Source organism: Taeniopygia guttata, chromosome 24 (assembly GCF_048771995.1).
Source record: "Taeniopygia guttata chromosome 24, bTaeGut7.mat, whole genome shotgun sequence".
Classification (NCBI taxonomy): Eukaryota; Metazoa; Chordata; class Aves; order Passeriformes; family Estrildidae; genus Taeniopygia; species Taeniopygia guttata.
Genome location: NC_133049.1, coordinates 1,255,481 through 1,277,513, shown reverse-complemented (window position 1 = coordinate 1,277,513; position 22,033 = coordinate 1,255,481). Strand labels below are relative to the sequence as shown.

At 55.1% G+C, this 22,033-nt stretch overlaps 1 protein-coding gene across 1 annotated transcript in view; it reads right to left on the bottom strand.

Annotated features, from left to right (window-relative positions):
* Positions 1–22,033, bottom strand: part of ETS1 (ETS proto-oncogene 1, transcription factor) — an 80,702-nt gene that overhangs the window by 8,884 nt on the left and 49,785 nt on the right. The window contains 5 exon segments of the mRNA XM_030290856.4: positions 6,514–6,774; positions 10,813–11,058; positions 12,135–12,212; positions 15,463–15,663; positions 16,596–16,715. Of these exon segments, the coding sequence (XP_030146716.4) occupies positions 6,514–6,774; positions 10,813–11,058; positions 12,135–12,212; positions 15,463–15,663; positions 16,596–16,715 (906 nt within the window).

The window sequence follows — 22,033 nt, the reverse complement described above, 5'->3', positions numbered from 1 at the left end:
TCAGGGGGAAAATATTCCTCTTGGGCCGGGTGTCAGCCGGAATTGTGGGAACTGGGAACCGCTGTCTGAGCGGGGCTCCCTCAGCACCAAGCCCTGACGGTGTCCCCAGAGTGAAGGGTTTGGTGCCATGCCATCCCTGTGCCATCCTTCCTTGGTCAGGACAGGTCCCTGACCTCCTTCCCCACCACGGGGACACCAAACTGTGCCGGGTGGGGCCGTTCCAGTGGCACAGTGCCGGTGGCACCGCCCGGCTGGGGCAGCGGGCACCGCGCAGGGAGGGCACAGCCCCAGCCCTGCCGTCTCTCTCGGGACGGTTTTACACATCCACCCCTCCCAACGGCCTCTGTTTTGTTTCCCTTGGTTCAAACAAGACAAGAAGACAGAAAAACCCCAGCTACCAACCCCCCCGCGAGGCACCTTTGCCTGGCGCTCTGCGGTTTGTGGTTCCCACCCCACAAAACAATCGGGCCTGGCAACGGCTCCAAAACAGCCCCTGCCCCACTCACCTGCCACCCTGCCCACCCCCTGGATGGCACCACGGTCCCCAGAACCCCCCGAGTGTTGGGAGTGCTGGTCCCCATCACTGCCTCGCCAGACCAGATCCCACAACTCCTGCCCAGACACTGCAAAGTGGTGGAGCTTGGATGGAGCATCTCCAAAGAAGAGGTGTGAAAAGGCAGGAAAGGACCCAGGAGGCTCCTTCCTCCTTCCTTCGGGAGCAGCCAGGGGCCAGGCCAGGCCAGAGCTGCCTCCCTGCTGCAGCTCCTCTGCTCTCAGGAAGGGAGTGTTGGGAGGACTGATCTCAGAATCTCACGAGTGGGAAGAGACCCACACAGATCATCGACTCCAACCCCTGGTGCTGCATGGGACTGCCCCGTGCCTGAGAGCGTTGTCCCAGACTCAGAGGCTGACTCCAGAGGCACCTGGCAGAGCTCCAGGGGCTCTGTGAGCTCCACATCCCCCTGACACTGCTCCTGCAGGCCACGAGCTGCTGAGCAGCACCCCTGGGTGTCTGGAGGAGACCCAGCCAGAGCTGCTGCCCCATCAGCCCCGGGCTGGAGGAGCCCTGGGGAGAGCTGAGCTGTGCCACGGTTGGGCAGCGGCGCGTGGGGCTGCGTTTGCTCTCGTTTGCACGTCTGGCAGGTGGGGCAGGAGCCACTGAACCGGCCCTGGGCCCACCCTGAGTCCCACCCTGGGGAGGCCAGCAGGGCACTGAGCCTACTGGGCCCTGCCGGAGGCAAAAGGGGGCAGGAGCTGCTGGGTGGTCACCCTGAAGTCACCTGCAAGGGCAGCTGAAGGACATGAGCCAGGAGGGGCAGGACATGAAGGACATGAGCCAGGAGGGGCAGGACATGAAGGACATGAGCCAGGAGGGACAGGTGAAGGACATGAGCCAGGAGGGACAGGTGAAGGACATGAGCCAGGAGGGACAGGTGAAGGACCTGAGCCAGGAGGGGCAGGACATGAACCAGGAGGAGCAGGACATGAAGGACATGAGCCAGGAGGGACAGGACATGAAGGACATGAGCCAGAAGGAGCAGGACATGAAGGACCTGAGCCAGGAGGGACAGGTGAAGGACATGAGCCAGGAGGGGCAGGGTGACACCATCCCCTGCATCCCGGAGGAGCAGCTGTGCTGCTGTGCACAGGAAGGGGTGCCTGCACCCCCAACCTCCTGTGCTGAGGCTGCAGATGTCCAGGGGGACACTCTGCTCCAGTGTGCAGGCAGGGAAGGTGCTGGAATCCAGGAATGCTGCAGCACGGGCTGGGGAAGGGAAGGGAAGGCAAGGACAGCCCGAGCGCTGGAGCGCGGCAGGACAGGGACAGGAAGGCAGCTGCTGGCAGGTTTTGGGCGCTGATGGCCACAGCACAGGGGGGATCTGGCCTGTGGAGGCTCCAGAGCAGCAGCACAGCAGCAGGGGGAGGGCAGCAGCACCTGAGGTGCCCTGAAAGAGACCCGCTTGCCTTGGCACCGCCTTGACTTTCTTGCAAAACAGCAGCTGTGCTTTCACTGCGGGTCACAGATAAGCATCGCTCACAAACAGCCGGGGAGGCTCCAGCCCCGCAGCACAGCAGCTCACCCTCTGCAGGGCTGAGGCACATCTGGGCCCCCTGGCACAGCCCTGGCACAGCCCTGGCACAGCCCTGGCACGGCCCTGGCACAGCCCTGGCACGGCCCTGGCACAGCCAGCTCTGGCCTGGGCAGGTCCAGCTCAGGGGAGAGAGCTCAGGGTGGGATAACATCTGTGAAGGAGGCTGTTCCTGCACAGCCTCCCGAATTCGGGATGCTCTGAGAGGGACACTCAGGGCATGGTGACACCAGCTGGAAGGGGCATTAACTCTTCAAGTGCTGGGACTGGCTTTAAAGGATCAGCACCTCCCTAACCAGGCCTGGAGCAGAGGACAGGCAGCAGCGGCCATACAACCCCAGCCCTGCATCTGTGGGATCAGGGCTTGCTGTGACCCCCCCAGCTCTGCCATCCCTCTCCCGTCCCCTCTGGAACACGAGGGCTGGCCGTGCTGTGTGCTCAGTGATGTGGAGCAGCCCTTCTGGGCCATGGCAGCACCGCCACCGTGGATGGAAAGCCCCGGGGTGTGGGTCCTGCCCACCACAGAGCAAACAAACCCCGTCACTTGGCTGCCAAACCACACAGCTGCTCCAGGGAGCCCAAAAGCAGCTCAGTGCTGAATGGCCACAGCGACCCAGCAAGGTCTGAGCCTCCTGTGACCCTCCCTGCAGCACCAGGGGAGCGGCAGCACGGGCTGCAAACACAGGGCACAAGGATCCAGCTGAGTTTATGCAGCTGGTGCCAGGCTCCTGCAGGATGCTGGTGGCCATGGGAATCACCAGAGGCTGCAGGATCCAGCTAGGGCACAGCCCCAGGGATGTGGAGGCAGAGCTGAGCTGGCTTTGCCCCAGCTGGGCTCAGGCACTGGAGGGATCTCTGCCCACTCACACCAAACACGGCTCTGCTGCTGAGCCACAGAGCTCAGACTGAGCTCAGCTGAGCCAGCGTGAGGTTTAGCAGGGAACACACATCCTGAGCCATCCTTTGCCTGGATTTCATGGATGCACTCTGTGTCACGGCAAAGAAAATAAAATCTGGCTTCATGTGGAATCTCAGAATCGGAGAATGTCCTGAGCTGGAGGGATCCACAGGATCATCCATTCCAGCCCCTGGCCCTGCACAGACCCCCAACAATCCCCCACTGTCCATCCCTGGCAGCGCTGCCCAAAGGCTCCTGCAGCTCTGGCAGCCTCGGGGCCGTGCCCATTCCCTGGGGAGCCTGGGCAGTGCCAGCACCTCTGGGGACAGAACCTTTCCCTAAAATCCAACCTAACCCTCCCCTGGCCCAGCTCCATCTGTTCCCTCAGGTAAAATTCAAGCTGACCAAGCTTTGAGCCAGCTCCAAACCCAGGTGTCCAGGGCTGGCCCTCCCTGCAAAGATGGAAACTAAAGTTCACCAACTCCTGAGCAATTACATTTCTCCTTCAAAAAAAAAAAAAGATAAGAAAATTGCATCAACCTCTCTGTGAGCAACCATGGCAACTTGTTAAAATAGGTCAAGATGTGGGGGCAGATAAGGCAGCTCTGAAAGGCTGCTCAGAGCTGGGTGAAGAACACATCAAACACACACAGAGCTTCCGCCAAAATGCACCTTCTCACCCCAAAACGCGCCTCTGGGGCAGATACCATCAGAGATGTGCTGGGGCCACCGCCCTGGGCACCACAGGAACAGGGCCTGCTAACAGAACCTGAACGAGACTGTCTGGGCATTAAAGCTCTGGGGATGAGTGATGTGATGTGCCTCTTCACCCTGCCACGTCCAGCAGGGCCACCACGAGGAGGGGGCTGGCTGCTGGCTGAGTCCTCAGGTGGGAAATGAAAGCCAAGGCCCAGTGTTTTGGGCTCCTGCTCTGCTCCTTGGGAGGCTCCACCTCCTCAGCAGAGCCCAGACTCAGTTCCTCTGCTCTGGCTGCCAGACAGCACTTCCTCCCCTGAGTAAAGCAGGAGTAAAGCATAGCCACGCACAAGGAGCCCTGAGCTCAGCCTGATTCCCCTCTCTGAGCTCTGCCTGAATCCCCTCTCTGAGCACAGCCCATTCCCCACTCTGAGCTCTGCCCAGTCCCCACTCTGAGCTCAGCCCAGTCCCCACTCTGAGCTCTGCCTGAATCCCCACTCTGAGCTCTGCCTGAATCCCCACTCTGAGCTCAGCCCATTCCCCACTCTGAGCTCAGCCCAGTCCCCACTCTGAGCTCAGTCCATTCCCCACTCTGAGCTCAGCCTGAATCCCCACTCTGAGCTCAGCCCATTCCCCACTCTGAGCTCAGCCCATTCCCCACTCTGAGCTCAGCCCATTCCCCACTCTGAGCCCAGCCCTGTCCCCACTCTGAGCTCAGCCCAGTCCCCTCTCTGAGCCCAGCCCATTCCCCTCTCTGAGCCCAGCCCATTCCCCTCTCTGAGCTCAGCTGGCCCAGGCCAGACCTCCAGCATTCTCAGTGGGCATCCTGAGCTGGGTTTTCCTCACTGACACAGACACAGAGAGTGGGAAGTGCCCAGTTCTCCTCCAGTTTGAAATCCCCTATGTTCTACTCACTCTCCCCAGGCCCTGATCTCACAGCAGCCCAGCTCGGGCTCCCTTTGCTTGGAAAGCCCAGAGGTGAAGGTCTGGGGCTTTAAAATGGCTCAGAGGACATCTCTGGACTCACGGCCTGCCAGGATCACCTGTCCAGGGACCTTTCCTAATGGCAAAAGCTGGCTTGAGCACTGAACATTGCTCAGCAGCCTTCAGAGCAGGCAAACAGAGCTCCAGCTCGAGAATTCCCAGTGATTCCAGATTTTCCTCTCCACATTTAAATCCTATCAAGTGAAGCAATGCAAAAATAAAGAAAAAAATCAGGCATTCCCACTCATTATCCCACCAAAATGCCTGGGCCGAGGGATTCTCTTCCCAGCTTCAAGAGGGGTTGGAAATGAGAGGAGGGAAAATGTTACACAGAGCAAAGCGTTTGGAATTGTGCTCTGGCATGGCATGAACCCGAGTCTCCCCTTCCCGAAGGCACTGCTCCAAGGACAGCCTTTGGGGTGCTGATATTCCTCGGAAAAAACACCGGGCCCAGCCACTGGCTTCAGCTCCTCTCCTCTCTCCAGGGGTGGTTCCTTCTGCACTCTTTTCCATGAGCAACAGCAAATGTGGAGGGAAATATCCAGCTTGGAAAAGGATGGAAATATCCATTATTTTCCAATATCCAATTGGAAAAGGATGCTCCTGGTTTTGCCAGCACCGCAGTGCCTCAGTTTCCCCAGCTGTTCAAATGCATCCTGGGCTCCCAAGGCACTTCCAGGTGCCACAGGGAAAGGCAACGTCAGGAATAAAAATAGGAACAAAAAGAGCAACTTGTGCTCAGTGGTCTCTTTTGTCAGGAACACCAATTTCCACGGCCCAGCAGAGAATGAGCCCCAGGTCACAGTCCCTCCTCTCCCTCCCCAGCACACGCCCAAGCCCCAGTCCATTCAGGAATGCAGAGCACTCTCACATTTCCCATGGACTTGGTAGAGTCTAATTCAGCAGGCAGGGCTGAGCTCTCTTTCTAACTAAAGCTATAGCAACAAACCACTTCCTTTTTTACACTCCTAAAATTATCTGCCCACCTTTCCTCCCTCCTGCAGCTCTCCCCACCCTCACAAGGGCTCAGTGTCAGCCCCAGATGAGCCGTGTGTGGGAGGACGCTCGGGGACAGCCGCACCTCGGGGGCTGCTCTCAACCTGGTGACGATCTTTATCGCCTCAAACTCTTTCCACCAGCTGCTCCCAGCTGGGGTGGGACACATCTGAAGGTGCAGAGCCAGGGGAACTGGCAGGAGGCAGCCCCAGAGTTTTGCTGAGAGCACAGGGAAAAGCCATGGCACAGAAGGGCTGGAAAGGATTAGCTCAGCTTTAGCTGGAACTCCCATCCCACCAAGTTTCTCTCCTTGGAGATGCCAGATTGCTGAAGGGCTGTCATAAAGAGCCAGAGTTTCCGTGGCCTATCACCTTCTCATCTCTCCCAGCCCAGGGAATGGAAAATGTTTGGGATGGCTCTGGCAGCGCCCCATCCCTGCCTCACACCAAGGTACAGCGGGGCCTCCTCTGTGCCAGAGGGAGGGGAGCAGTGCTGGAGATGAGGCTGCTCCTGCCCCAGGGGGAAACCACCACCAAGAGCCCCACCAGTGACCAGCACAGGGGCTGGAGGCTGAGCAGCACCTCCTGCTCAGGAACCAACCCAGCCCCACTCCTCCAGAGCCAGCCAGGGGCAAATGGAGAACCAGGCACTGAGTGCCCACGCCCAGCCAGGTGCCACATCCCCCATGAGCTGTGGGATGCCCTGGGCTGACCCCAGACACCCCAAAACCCTCCCTCACCCCACAGTGAGCTGGGGCAGCCCAGAGTGCCCCAGAGTCTGGCCCTGGGGATGGGGAGGTGCTCCCCGAGGCGCTGGGGGGCACGGAGGGTTCCCAGGATGGTGCCCTACCTGTGTAGCCAGCCAGGGCAGCAGCAGGGATGACAGGCTTGTCCTTGTTCATGTCGGCCCGGTCCCGCACATAGTCCTTGAAGGTGCCCTTGGGCTTGTGGCTGGGCAGGGTGGCAGGGTAGTCCTCGGAGTCGAAGCTGTCGTAGGAGGGGACGCGCTGCAGGCTCTGGAAGGAGGACTGGCTGCTCCAGGACTGCGTCAGGCGGTCACAGCTGTCGTAGCTCTCTATGCTCTCGAAGGAGTCCTGGCCTCCCAGCTTACCTGGGGGAGGCACAGCAGGTGAGATGGGCCTGGCAGCACAGGCAGCCTCACCTGGCCAGCACAGTGTGCCTCACCTGGCCAGCACAGTGTGCCTCACCTGCCCGGCACAGGCAGCCTCACCTGCCCAGCACAGTGTGCCTCACCTGGCCAGCACAGTGTGCCTCACCTCGGCACTGTGCAGGCAGAAGACAACTGATGCTGTTCCTTTACATCCCATCTCCAAAGTAAGCACCGCCCAGAGCTGCAATATTTTTACCTTTGCCATTCAGAGCAGGGCTGAGCCCTGGAAAACTTCAGGCAGAAGAGCAAGGCAGAGAGAGACAGGGAAAAACCCAAATCTGGCCTCTCTACCAAGACTGGTGCCTGGGGCTGACTGGATATGGCCCCTCAATTCCAATTTCAGAGACATAATTCACTTTAGATACTCAAGGTTGAGCTCAGGAGCCTCAACATGGGCACTCCAGGACCTCTTTATGAGGGTAGGGAGGCCCTGGCACAGGTGCCCAGAGCAGCTGTGGTGCCCCTGGATCCCTGGCAGTGCCCAAGGCCAGGCTGGATGGGCCTTGGAGCAGCCTGGGACAGTGGGAGCTGTCTCTGCCCATGGCAAGGGTGGAACCAACTTTAAAGTCTCTCCCAAGTCAAACCTTTCTCTGATTCTTTGATTTCTGCGATTCTCTTGCTGCTGAAGGATATTGGACATCTCCAATAAATCCCCCACTACATCTGCCAGCCCTATTCAAACACTGCTCAGGCACACCCAGCTCCTTGAACTGGACGTTTCTTCCCAAATTACGCAGCAGCCTTCTTCTGCCATCTGTTCCAGCCAGCCCCAAATCCCCAGCCAGCAGCAGGTTTGATGGAGGGGGAGAGCCAATGGCTGAGAGCTCCAACAGCTTTTTCCAGCTCTGCTAAGGTGAGCACAGCTGGTTTGTGTCAAAGTCACTCTCTGGGGTATTTTTAGTCAAAGGCAGAACATGAGAGGCCAGATCCTCAGCAGTGCTGATTTACATCCCCAGAGCCAGCCCTGTGCTGAAACAGAGCTAAAAAAGGCCCCAAAGAACAAACTGAAATTGCAGCCTCTGATCTCCCTGCTCTACTGATTGCTCAACATCTTTCCTGACAAGCTACAAGCGTAACAGGATCATTCAAGTTCACTAATTTCCCAAACCCAGCTAAAAACAGCTGCTGGGATTGTGCAAGAGCTCCTGGAGAAATTTCCATTGGCAGAGCTACCCAGAGCCTGGGCCCAGAGAGCAAATCCCGGGGGACAGGGAACGTGGAAGGGCGCTGGCACACGCCCCCAAATATTTGTTGTGTTGTAGTTTGAAGAGCACTTGCTATGAAAAGACTCAACTACTGCAGGGCCTGCCCTGATTGCTGGCCTGGAATCACTGGGAGCTGGGATCCATTGGCTTCATTCTGATGGGACAGCCCTGGTCCAAACTCTTTTCTTTTTTTTAGTATTTTCACGCTCCAATCCTTCTCTGAATCCTGCTAAGGAGAACACAATACTGCTGTGTGTGTGTGTACATTAATTGCCATAACCAATTCCCTGAGCAGTCCTGCAGCACAGGCTCGTTTAGAAAAGGCATTAAAATCTGACAGAGATGTGATTTGTGTCAATCCATTGGAAATTCACCTAAATTCCACCTAGCTGGAACAATCACACCCTGCACTTACTCGGGAGGAGCTTAAATGAGTTTGGCAGCTCCGCTCCTGAACCAGCCGCCCTCGCTGACAGGGCAGAGAGAAACAACTCCTGTGGGACCCCAAAACTTCCTCCTAAAGGCCCCACAGAAGGAGAGTGTCTGCAAAACCTTCACCCTGAGGCGATGCTGAAGGGCTTGACTTGGTGTCAGACTAACCTTGTAAGACAGAGCAAGGTAAAGAGGGACATAAATATAAATTAACTGGGCTCTGCTTTGTATTAAGGCTTTTCCCGGCCCTGGGAGGATTTGTGTCCCCCAAAGGCCCTCCCACGGCTGAAATGCAGCACTGGTGTGAGCACAGCCTCTTGCAATCAGCGTTCAAGTCTTTGCTAACAGCAGCAGCCAGGGCTCTCTGTTCCCTCCCCTGAAACCATTTTTAGGTTTGCCCCTGAGAACAGGCTCGAGGTACAGTTGCAAAAGCCTTCCTGAACCACTGCACTGTGAGAATGATGAAATCACCTGTGTTGAAGAAAAGGTCAAGAAAAGGGAAAGACATTTCTGAAATTCAGGCAGAAAAACAACCCCAAAAAAGAGAAGTTTACCCTAAATTAAAACCCTGCTGCCCTTCTGGCTCAGGTCGCCTCTCTCAGGAGGAGAGTCAACAGCACAAAAAATAACTTCCCTCTAATTGGCTCTCCCAGCTTGGAAAAAGAGTGAGTAAGTCCAAATGAGCTGCACGTGCCATGCAGCCCTGGAAAGCAGCTCTGGCTTTCCTGGGAAGGCAGCTCATCCTCAGCTCTCTGGATAAATGGGTTTAACATCAAACCTGGTCACAGCACCGCGTCACTGTAACCAATTCTGGGGCTGAGGACACCTGGATTCCATTTTAGGGGTCACATCTTTTCCCTGTACCTCAGGTTCCCTACCTGGAATCTGCAGATAATGATCCCACTTGTGAGGGACTTTGAGCTCCATGGATTCAGCTTTTTGCTTTGAGTGGAGACAGAGCCTCCTGCCAGCCTGGCATCACTGCTGTGGTCACAAAGCAGTCAGACACGTGGGCCCCACGTGTTCCCAGGCTCACAGCATTAATTGGGAAGGTATTTGGGCTCAGATCCTCCCAAGTGTTCAGGTGTTTAAATCCCACCATCTCAAAGATGAATAGTGTACCTATCACTTTTGGAGAGGAGCATTTGGGGGGTCCTTAGCTCTGCTGCTGCCCCAGCCCCTGACATCTGCACCTCGCATCCAAGCTCAGGAATTGGCTACAGCAGAATATTTCAAACAAGCAGCCATCAAATCCTTGAATATAATGGACAGACTTTGGATCACAGAGTGCAAAACTCTTCAGAGCCTTCAACAGCAATTCCTGACGAGAAAGAATCTGGGAGGATTTGCCTGGGCTCCTAAAAATGGGATTTCTACAAGCACCCAGCAGTTCATCCTCCCTGATAACATAAAAGCTCAGTTCAAATTCACAGCACCAGAAACATGGATTTTCTGCAGAGGATGTAAAAACGGAGAGGAGAGGAGAGGAGAGGAGAGGAGAGGAGAGGAGAGGAGAGGAGAGGAGAGGAGAGGAGAGGAGAGGAGAGGAGAGGAGAGGAGAGGAGAGGAGAGGAGAGGAGAGGAGAGGAGAGGAGAGGAGAGGAGAGGAGAGGAGAGGAGAGGAGAGGAGAGGAGAGGAGAGGAGAGGAGAGGAGAGGAGAGGAGAGGAGAGGAGAGGAGAGGAGAGGAGAGGAGAGGAGAGGAGAGGAGAGGAGAGGAGAGGAGAGGAGAGGAGAGGAGAGGAGAGGAGAGGAGAGGAGAGGAGAGGAGAGGAGAGGAGAGGAGAGGAGAGGAGAGGAGAGGAGAGGAGAGGAGAGGAGAGGAGAGGAGAGGAGAGGAGAGGAGAGGAGAGGAGAGGAGAGGAGAGGAGAGGAGAGGAGAGGAGAGGAGAGGAGAGGAGAGGAGAGGAGAGGAGAGGAGAGGAGAGGCCTTCCTCATGTTTTCCCTGGAGAGAAGGGCAGGAAGGGCTCAAAGGCACCAGGGAAGGCAGCATGTGTTGGGAGAGGGCTGTGTCAGCACTGCACAGCTCCCTCAGTGCTCCCAGAGCCATTCCCTCGGGAGGGAAGAGGGAGAACAGCAGGCATCCAAGCCTGTCCCTGTCGAACAATACCTTTTCTAGAACTTTCAGAGTTCTATTTCTCCAAAGTATCTAGTCTTATTTACAAAAGCTATCTTTAAAACTGTTTTCCTAACTCCATTTCTCTCTCAACAATATCTGTCCCATTCCATGGCATTTCTAAGTTAGCATTTCTTATCTCCAAGTTTACCTACAAACACACACCGTGGAAGCCTCAAACCCCAAGACCTGTCTCCAAACTGATTTCCCACAGCCCAGCCTCACCTCGGCTGGCACGGCCCATGCACATGTTGTCTGGAGTCACCACCTCCTGCTTGATGGAGAAGAAGTCGCTCTGCAGCGCGTCCTGGGGCGGCTCGCGCAGCAGCACGGCGGGATAGTCGCTCTCGTACTTGAGGGACAGCAGCTCCTCCGAGCTGATGGGGTGCAGGGTCTGGTAGGACTCGGTGATGAAGCTGGGCTCGGAGAACTCGGAGGGGGGCACGCACTGGGCGTGCTCGATGCCATAACCTGGGGGCACAGCAGAGTCAGAGCCCCCCCAAAACCAGCCCCAGGGACCCAGAGCATCGCCCGCCCCACCCCTGGGCACTGCTTTGGGTGAGGGGCCCAGAAGCTACAGAGCTGGGCTCTAAAAATACAGCAATTTAGCAAAATAAGACACCCCCGACCATCCTCAATGTGCTTTGCACCAAACTCCTCCCAGGGGAGCTGCCAGAAGGAAAAAGCTGGAAAATCCTGGGGAGTGGAGTCTCAGGATAAAAATGTTTCATTGCTGATTGGGAAAAGGGGGTTCCTTGCACAGCCACCCCTCCCAGTGCCAGAGCCTGGAATCCCAATCCTCAGAGTCATGGAAACCCAGAATCTCAGGTTTTGGATTGGAAGGGAACTTAAAGTTCATCCAATCCCACACCTGCCCGGGGCAGGGACACCTTCCACTATCCCAGGTTGCTCCAAGCCCTGGAGCTCCAACCTGGCCTGGGACAATTCCAGGGATGGAGAGTCCACAGCCCCTCTGGGCACCCTGTGCCAGGGATTCCCCACCCTCACAGCCAAGGATTTCTCCCTCACACCTCATCCAAATCTCTCCTCTTCAGGTCAGTTAGGCTTTTTACTGGTTCATGAAATATCTCCCAATGAGATATCTCCCAATGAAATATCCCCCAAAGTTTTCCAATGCCCTTAAAGAGCCCCCCCAAAGCAATGGCAATGGGAAGTGCAGGAGTGCAGGTGGAGATTCATCCCTTTCCTTGCTAGGCTCCTCCCTGGCAATCCAAAATTAAGCCTTCTCCTCCCATTCCCTCCCTTTTTTACCTTTTTTTGCAATTCCCAAACTCAAGTGTGCTGAGGCTGCTTTCAAAGTCGGCTGAGTTACAGCTTCAGACAAACAGTGCTTGAAAAAAATCAGATGTTGGCACACAAGGCAGCCACCAAAAAGTACAGGAGGCTTCCAAATCAGCCCTAAACCCTTGGAAAAACATCATCCCCCTTTGCATGGTGCAGTTCTATTGTGGTGCAGACAAACCTCGGCTCAAAGGTGCTTCCAGGCATGACAATGGAGATAATTGGCACTGCTAATTGAGACTTACTAATGAAGTAGTCTGAGGTGTAGCGGGACTCGGGGTAGGTGGTGTTCACTCCGTTTGCTGGGTACGGTTTCACCTCTTCTGCAAAGAGGAAAGGAAGGAAATGTCACCAGTGGAAGGCACCCAGAGCTGTGCAAGACTTGCTGTGACATAGAGAGCCCCAAACTTCCCAAAATCTCCTCCCCAGGTTAAACTGGGGCGTTCTGAGCAACAGAATTGGATTCAGAGCTGAAATCCCACATCATCCTGGGGCCTGTGGGGTCCTTTGGGAATTCCTGCTGCAGGTGTGGCCGAACTTAAACAAAACCAGCCCAACCCAAACAGCAACAACTTCCTCAGCCAGGGCTCCAGGAGGCTCTGAGCTCCGGCTGCATCATTTCCTTGCTTGCCTCAGGCTTTGTCACCTCTCCTTCTCCTGAGGGTTGTGAGCACACTTCCATGTGTGAGCTCCTGGAAAAACTCCCCACACAAGGACTGTTGTTTTCCTGAAAAAGCCCTATTTTTAGACCAGCAGTAGGTGTGCACGAGGCAGTGGGTGACCCATCCCAAACCCAGCTCCTCTAACCCCAAATCCATGTGAATTCCCAGCCTGTGCAGTGCCTGACACAAGCAGAACATTCCATGTTCAAAACTGCTTTGTCTCACTGTCCCTGACCCCACTCCTGACACAGACTCCTCCATGTATATATGGTCAAAATGCCAAATTTCAGCTTTCCATAGGCATAACTCACTGGGAGAGAGCATGGAGCACGCCAAAGCATGGACTCCCTGCTTCCTGTGGCTTTTTCCAAGCACTTTGCTCCTCCTGGGCTGTGCTGAATTTGCTTTCCTGTGTAAAATCCACCCTGCCCCTACCCCGAAATTTTTTTCCATGAAGACCTGACTCATTCCAGCGTGGCATGCTGAGCAGGGGCACTGGGATGGGAGATGTTTTTCCTTTACCCAAAGCAAGGCCCCCAGGCAGCTCTGGGCTGGGTTTGTTTCTGCCCCGGCTCTGGGGGAGCTGAGCACAGATATCGCACGTTCGCCTGTGAGGAGCCTAAATTTGGCCCTCTCCCCTGGGGACTGCAGGCTGGAAAATATTCCCTACCAAAAAGAAGGGCTTGTGCAAACACAGAGGACTGATGAGAAATGCTCTGCTCCTCTCTCCACAGTGTCTGCCAAGGGGCAGGGGGTGAGCACAGAGCAGGGGAGAACCTTCGGCTGTGCTGAGAGTCAAGTGCAGGGCACTGCTGGCTGCTGGTAACTGAGGCGGTTATTTTAGGAAGAATTATGGAAAAGTGAGCCTGAAAATACCCAAACCCATGCAGGGAAAAGGTACCCATGTGCTGTTTTTAAGCCCTGAGCAGCCTGTGGTACGTGAGTCACGCAGTGCTCCCGGGGGACAGCGGGGTCACAGCCTGTCCCAGCACGACCCCGGCCAGCAGCACAGGTAAAGCCAGGAAATTCGGGGTCAAGGACCACTCCCAGCACCAACACCCCCAGTATGATGGTGGGAAGATGGAGAGACAAGCTGGAGCCCTGGAGACACCTGATCTCTTCCCGTGTCACATCCAGGCACAGAGGGAGAGCCCCAGCTCCTCCTGCACGGGCAGATGTGCCAGGACAGCTCAGTTCTGTCTGTGCAGCACCAGCACAGCTCAGCTCTGTCTGTGCAGCACCAGCACAGCTCTGGTCAGGCTGGAGATGAGCCCCAGCACTCACAGGGAACAAAATCCCTCCTGGGGGGAGGCTGCTTATTTCTTGGGAGCTTTGTCACCCACCAAATAGCTCACTGGAAATGGGTTCAGAGCCCACCAGGAGCAAGGGCCCTGCTTGGGCAAGAGTGACAAGTCACCAGTGGAACCAAACAGGCAACAGGGATTTCTGGGTTCCCAGGGCAACACCAAGAGTGTGAAGACAGAAATTCAGCTTTATTCATTTTCAGCCTTTCAGAAGAAGAGTTGCAGCAGGCACAAAGATTTTCAGCCTCTTTGAAAAACTCCTCCCTATCCCAGGCCTTTGTACCATCAATACTGCAGTGTCTGAATACCCACATGAGTCAGTGCTCTCTGAAATTATGATTCCCCTCTGCCATAAATTCACAGCATCGAGTCCATCTCCATGTGTGGGGAATCTGCAGGAAGGAGGTGCAAACACAGCCCTGGTGCCTCAGTCAGTGCCTGCAGCACATCCCACCCTCTACAGTGGGCACAGCCCAAAAAATCACAGAATTACAGGGGTTGGGTTGGAAAGGACCTTGAAGACCAGCTACTCCCAAGCATGGGCAGGGACAGCAGGGAAGATGGGCTGTGGGAAGGTGCAAGCAATGGCTCACTGCAAGGAGAAACTGGGCTGAGCACAAGGTTTGGCTTTGTTTGGTTAAACTGCTCGGTGTTGATCCAAGCACTCCATGAAAAATATGCAAAACAAAAGGGACAGACCAGATTTAGAGCCCAAGAGCAGGAAAACAGCCTGGACTGCCCAGAGCCCGGGAAGGGCCATGTTTACCTTCTGCAAACCACAGGTAGCAGTAAAATTAGTAATGGGCAATTAACATCCATTTGTCAATGGTTTCCTGGAAGGAATAACTGTGCTTCCCCCTCCCCTTCCTGCCACCAGGGTCAGTAGGACAGCACAGGGGACATTCCAGGAAAGCAAACAGCTCTCCAGAGAAGGGAGCTGGAAAAAGAGCTCAGGTGTGCTGCAGCTCCTGCTTGTGCCTCAGGTAGAGGTACTCAGTTCCTCACCTGCCCCTTGGAAACCATCCCAGTGCTCCTGGGCATCCAGACATGGAAAATCAACACCCTAAATCAAAGCGTGTGTCCCCAGTCACTGGAAGTTAATGTCCTTGGATGCTGTCATGCAGGGAATGGCACAGCTGGCTTCTCCTCCCAGAAATGCTGGTTTTGGGGACATGAACACCCTTTTTTTGGGACATGGAACAAAGCAAAGCAGCTTCCAATCGCCGCTGGGAAATTTGGGGAGGATTTTGGCTGTATTCCTGTACCCAGTTCCAGTGGAGGAAATAGTAAAATTCACAACAGGAGCTGAACAGGCTGAGGAAAAATGCTTTGGAAAATCCCACCATGGATTCCAGGCAGGCAGAGTGTCCCTGCCCACTGGGGATCCCTGCCAAGCAGCCAGCACAAACACTCTGCCTCTCTGAGGCACTGCCAGGATTCTCCCTGCCCGCTGCCGTTGGGATGCCCATGTGGAATCCTGCTGAAAAGTTGGGCTCTGGGAGATGTTTTTCCTGGGATTAAAGCTCAAGGTGAACACCTCCTGGTCTGTGGAAAGCCCCAGAACCAGGCTGCCATGAGTTGTTCACCCGGGACACGCCGGGACTGACCTTTCTGCAGGATCTCCAGATGTTCCCAAAGGATATCTCCCACAAAGTCAGGCGCCAGCTCCAGGAAGCACTCCTTGCCCAGGGCACAGAGGGCAGCTCCGTTCATGCAGAACTTCTGGAAATCCACTTCCTTCAGGCTGAACTCGTTCACTGCCCACATCACCCAGTCCCGCACGTGCGTCTCCGTCCACTGCTGGGGGTCTGCAGAGGGATCCAGCAGTGAGCACCCACAGGCAGTGATCCCAGGGAAACAGGGCACGGGCAGTGCTGCAGTGCCTGTGTCAGCACTGGATCCAGCAGTGAGCACCCAGAGGCAGTGATCCCAGAAAACAGGGCACGGGCAGTGCTGCAGTGCCTGCACCAGCACAGCCTCAGCCCTGGATCCCACAGGCAGTGATCCCAGGAAAACAGGGCACGGCAGTGCTGCAGTGCCTGCACCAGCCCTGGATCCAGCAGTGAGCACCCACAGGCAGTGATCCCAGGAAGACAGACACGGGCAGTGCTGCAGTGCCTGTGTCAGCCCTGGATCCAGCAGTGAGCACCCAGAGGCAGTGATCCCAGAAAACAGGGCACGGGCAGTGCTGCAGTGCCTGCACCAGCACAGCCTCAGCCCTGGATCCCACAGGCAGTGATCCCAGGAAAACAGGGCATGGCAGTGCTGCAGTGCCTGCACCAGCCCTGGATCCAGCAGTGAGCACCCACAGGCAGTGATCCCAGGGAAACGGGACACGGGCAGTGCTGCAGTGCCTGCACCAGCACAGCCTCAGCCCTGGAGCCTGCAGCCCACTGGCAGCAGACTGTGAGCACCATGCCCAATCTGGCTCAGCCTTAATGTGGAAACATTTCGACCAAGGAAAAAGCTTTGGGTTTGTTTGGGAATTCTAAAAATTCCATCACTTCCCTGACCCCCTTTTCCCACCCATTTCTCCAATTTTCTCTGTTTCTCCCTGTCACCAGCCTCTGGTAAAGGGGACAGCTGCCTCTCTGTTTAGTGGAGATGACTTGTCCATGTTTTTCCAGCTGAAGCTTCCAAGAAGCAGCAGGGGAGATGGCAGACAGGGAATTCTGGGCAGCCTGGGAGGAGGACACAACCCTGCGGGTACTGAGGTCGTTCATGGGAAGCCGTGTCTTACCTTTGGGAATTCCCAGCCGCTGCTGCTCCTTGGCAAAGCCGCTGAACGTGGCTTTCAGTGCCTGGGACATCATTTCTTTGCTGCTGGGCGTTAATAAAGGCACATCTGCACATTCCATGTCTGAAAGAAGCAGGAGAGAAACACAGCCATGAGGTTATGGGGCTGGGAAAGATGTCAGGGAATGCCAGCCAGGTGCACATGGTGTCCCTACGCTTCTGGAATGTGCTACTGGATGATGGTGTCAAGGCTTTTCCAGACATCAGCCTGCTGGGCTTCAGCATTCGGGTGTGTCTGGAGCCTGGGAAGTGGCTCAGCAGCTCCAGGCACTGAGGAAGGCAAAGAGTCCCACACCAGGGTGAGCAAGAAAGAGGGAGAAAAGCATCCCTGAATTACCACTCTGTCGTCCCAGTGCGAAGAAAAGCAAGGAGAAAATTAAAGAATCCTAGAAAATTCGTTATCCTAGGAAATTCTTCCTTGTGGAGGTGGGGAGGCCCTGGCACAGGTTCCCCAAAGAAGCTGTGGCTGCCCTTTCCCTGGAAGGGTCCAAGGCAGGAGGTGGAATGGGACGGGCTTCAAGGTCCCTTCCATCCCAAACCATTCCATGATTCTGAGACTCCATGACAAAGCGAGCTGACAGCAGGCTGGGACAGGATGGAGGAGTGGCAGAATACCCATTTGAGGGGGGGAGGGAAACAAAGAGCTGGAAAATCCCACATTAGCCCAGAGTTACGTCATGCACATCCATAGCACGGAGCCACGGGTGAGTCATGGACAGCGCCAGCCATCCCATGGGACAGCAGGGCCAAGCCAGAGCCAGGCCTGGAGTCAGTCCTGACAAGGACCAAACCTCTTCCTTTCCTTTTTTAATCCCTTTTTCTAATTTATTTGGAAGGAGATGAAGCTTTGTAGCCAAAGAGTCTCACAAATAAAAGCAACCATTTGAGGCAAAATACATGAATAGAGGTTTGGCTCTTTTCCCTGTACTTTCAGTATTCCTGAAAAACATCTCTGATGGAGAAGGAAAGTCTTGAACAACCACTACCCCACAAACTGCACTTGGTCAGCAGAGATGGAAATCTTCCACCTGAGGTTGGTTTAGCTCTGCAGCCTAGTAGAAATTTTCCATGAAAACTCAGTGGAAAAATGACACCATGGGCAAAGTCTTTGGTGTTCTCATGAATATCTGGACGCAGACATTGAAAATCAAAGAATTCTGTGTCTTGTGGAAACTCAACCACCGTGGTTTTCCATCGCTCCAAGTTTGTTAAACTCCTGATTTAATAAACCTTTACACCTGCAAAATGCTGCCGAGGGCCTGTTCCAGGCAGTGTTGGTGTATTCCTGATAAAACACAGAGTCAGGGATGGAAGCAGCCACTGGGAAGAGCCAGCCCAGTCTGGAATTCCTGCTCCACTCAGCTGCTCCCCAGCCAAACTCACGGGCATCATTTAAAGGCCAAACAACCCAACACTGGGTTTTTTTCCAAGTGGGAATCTGGGGGTTGGGTAAACAGAATTCCAGGGCAGTGGTGGAGTCATCACCACTGGAAATGTTAAAAAAACCTGTGGATGTGGCTCTTGGGAACATGGGTTGGTGGTCACCTGGCAGTGCTGGGGAATGGTTGGACCCCATGATCTTGGAAGGCTTTTCCAACCTAAACAATCCTGGTTTTCCATGGATAAACCTCCACATGCAGCTCTGTAGCACAGGGTGAGGGTGACAATGCTGCAAAGCACCCCCAGATCATCTGAGGGATGCTCCCGACACAATTCCACTGTCCCCACTTCTGCCCCTTCCACCTCTCAGCCCCAATACAGAAATTCCCCTTCCCTTTCACGTCCTCCAGCCAAGCCCCCAAGGCTCTCCAGAAATGATTTGCAGACTCTTGGCTCAGGTGGGAACAGTGAAACTCCCAACATGTGAACACAGGATACAATTCCTGCCCTCAGCCCACCACACAAATCCAGGATTGCCTCCACAGTGGCAGGATCAGGACCTTTGAAAGCAAATCCCCCATCCAAAGGCTATTTGGCAAATTACACTTCATTATTGACTGGATTTGGCTGGAGAGGGCACAGAAAATGAGCAGCCACCATCGCTATCTCTGTTCCCCATCTGCTGCTTGAGATAACACTGGGAGAAAGTGGCTCAGTGCCCCTTTCCCTCCATCCTCAAGTTACATTTGAATGCTCAGCTCTCCCTGCTCTGTGGTCACAGGGACCACCCAGGAATCTGCTGCCTCCACTGCCTCAACAGCAGCTCCTGCCTGCCCTGGGCAGATGAGTCAGAGCCAGGCTGAGAAAACGGTTCTAACCCCAATTTTAACACTGAATCACCATGAGAACCTGTGTGGAGGTGAGCTCCTCAGGCCAGACACCAAGAGCAGGGTGAAAAATGGCATTTTTATCTCTGCAATTGCAAGGGCCCATCCCTGATCCCGCTGTTTGCTTGTGCAGGATCCATGGGGTTGGCTTTGCACAAACCCAGCAAATCAATTTTGCAGTAGCGGGGGGATAAGATTTCGGTTTAGGAAGGTGAATACTGAGCTCTGCACAAACAACCTGTCAAAACAGGGGAGACATAAAAGTGATTCCCAGGGAGAGGTCACAGGGAAGCAAACAATCCGTTCCCAAATAAAAAAAAAAACATGCCAGAGGACAGTGTCTATTTAAACACCCAAATCAACCCAAGTGTGCATTTCAAGGCTTCTGCAAAATATATTGTGCTCGGCAGTTTCGGGACTAAAACGTCATCTGCTTTTTTCCTGTGAAGTCGCAGCTATTTGTTTGAATTTCTGTTGGGAACAGAGCAGCCCCCAAGCCCTGAGCCTGCAGGAGCCTTGGTTGGGTCAGCAGTGTCCCAGAGCTGGGGAAAATTCACCCAAGGGAAACCAAACACGCGTGTGAAGCTCTGCAGACGTGTTTGGGGACATGGCTTGGCTGGGTGCTTGAGAAGGATGGGGTGGGTGGACAGTTTTTTACTCTAAATTCTGTTTCTAATGCTTTGGGGGTACTGAATTTATTTACATAATTCAGTATTTATTTTAAAACGGGGTGGTTTATGTGCAGGGAGCATGGTGGGGTTCACCTAGCTCTGTGCAGGCCAGGATTCAGTGATCACTGTGAATCCCTGGCACCCTGGAATATCCTATAACTCTATAAACTTTTCTGGTGCAGGGAAATTCCTTCCCGTGGAGGCAAACCCTGGCAATGTCCTCCAGCCCTTCGCCTCCGTCTGGGATGCCTAAAGGTCAGAGTTGAGCAGAATTTCAGGAACAAAAGCAACAAGCCTGGCTTAGCTGCCCCGGTATCAGCTTTCAGTGCCATCTGAAACCTGTTTGCAAGATTTTAATCAAACCTTGCACCAATAAAACCTCTCCTTCAGTGCTGCCCACAGAGCTGTGTGCAGGGCTGGGGTGGGAGCCAGCACAGGCCCAGCTGTTCCACCTAAACCCAGTTTAGGAATGCTGGGCTTTAATCCCCAAAGCAAGCTCAGCACAGGGGCCAGGCTGGGATTTCTGGCTGGTTTTTACGAGCCCATCAAAGCCCCCTGCCACAGCTGCCACGCGCTCCCGGCCCTGGGGATGCCGTGTCCTCGTCCTGCGCCGACAGAGCCGCCTTTGATTCCCCTCCTGGGAGAGCAGGCAGGGAGCTATGGTTGGATTTTTAAACAGTGCCAGGAGCTGCAGTCGCCCTGCAGAGTTATGTCAGCAGCATCTGCAGCATCTGTAGAGCAGAGATGCAGGATTTGCCTTGCGTGGGGACAGCTTTTATCTGGCTGCAGCTTTCCAAGGCAAAGAGGGATCTGGGGGCTCCGTGGCTTCTCCAAACCAGGCTCCTTCAGCTCCCTGAATCCCTGGGGATGGGACTCAGAGACACAAGAGGATAAAAAAACACCCTGATATTGCCCTGGGGGGGTTCTGTGCCCAGACCCCCCAGCCAGGGGCACGTGGAGCCTGAGAGAAAACCAGGAGCAAAGAGGCCAACACCACCAAGTTCATCTCCCAGCCAAATTCCCACTCTGCTCCCACCAGGCCCTGCATGTGTAAACTATTTCCACACATCTGATCTTTTTAAAGGCCTCGGATTTACAAACTTTAGGGATTTTGACCTTCAAATGCACAGAACTCCTCTGCATGCCAAAGCCATTTGCAGCTGATTGCAGAAGGAAAATAAATGGCAGACAGGGGAAAAAAAGGATGCCCCGAGCAGAAGGATGGGAGCAAAGTCATTTTTCAGCCGAGTTTCCACTCGGGGTCAGTGACTCCTCCAAGATCCCCTCGGCCACTCACTCTTTTTTCCATCAGAGCCCTGGTGTGTCCCCGTGTGGGGTTTCACCCAGTAGCTGCTGGAAATGGATGTGGGGAGGGTCAGAGTGGAGCCACCCGACCCCACAGCACCTCCTGTCCCTGCCTGGATGGAGGGATGGATGGATGGATGGATGGATGGATGGATGGATGGATGGATGGATGGATGGACACCAAGGGCAGGAACCCGAGCTCTCCTCAGCCTCCCCTTCCCAGGCCCGGAGCACATGGATGCCATGGAGATTCCAGGCCCTTGTGTGGCTTGGCAGAGGCACGGCGACAAGGGGGAAAGCTTTAAAATGAAACAGGGTAGATTTAAAATTGGATTTAGCTTAGATTTAGATTTAGGCTACATTTTAGGAGGAAATTCCTCCCTGTAGGGTGGGCAGGCCCTGGCACAGGGTGCCCAGAGCAGCTGTGGCTGCCCCTGGATCCCTGGCAGTGCCCAAGGCCAGGCTGGACACTGGGACAGTGGGAGGTGTCCCTGCCATGGCAGTGGGGTGGAATGAGATGGGTTTAAGGCCCCTTCCAACCCAAACCATTCCAGGATTCCATGGTTAAATTAGGGGGAAAAGGAACAGTGGTTTTAAACAAGATAATTTTCAGGGACTGCGCATCCAAGGGCTCCATGAATTCATGCCTGTGTCCCTCAGAAGCCTCAATCCTTGAGCCCTGAGGCAGCTGAGATCCCCCTGGAGCCCCCATCCCATCTTTCTGGAGCTGCCCACACTCCAGGATGTCCCCCACTGCTGGATGCTGATGGAGCAGGAGTTTCCCAGAGGGGTGACCGGGGTTCATTCTCCCACGTGCCCACAGCGACTCTGTGGCCACCAAGCCCACGGTTCCCCCCAGCCCACCCCGAGCTCATCTCCCTGAGCCCCTCTGTCCCCGGGATCCAAAGCAGGGCAGAGCTGGAGCTGGGGCAAGCTGGAGCACAGATTTCCCAAGGTTCCCCAGCTGGGAGGGTTCAGCAGCCCAGAACCTTTCTCAGGATCAGAGGAGGCTGAGGAGAGGGGGGCCGGGAGCTGAGACCCTTCCCACGCTCCCCAGCGAGGCCACCACGTCCCCACCACGTCCCCACCACGTCCCCATGTCCCCAGCTCAGGTTTCCAGCACCCCCAGGCCCCTCCAC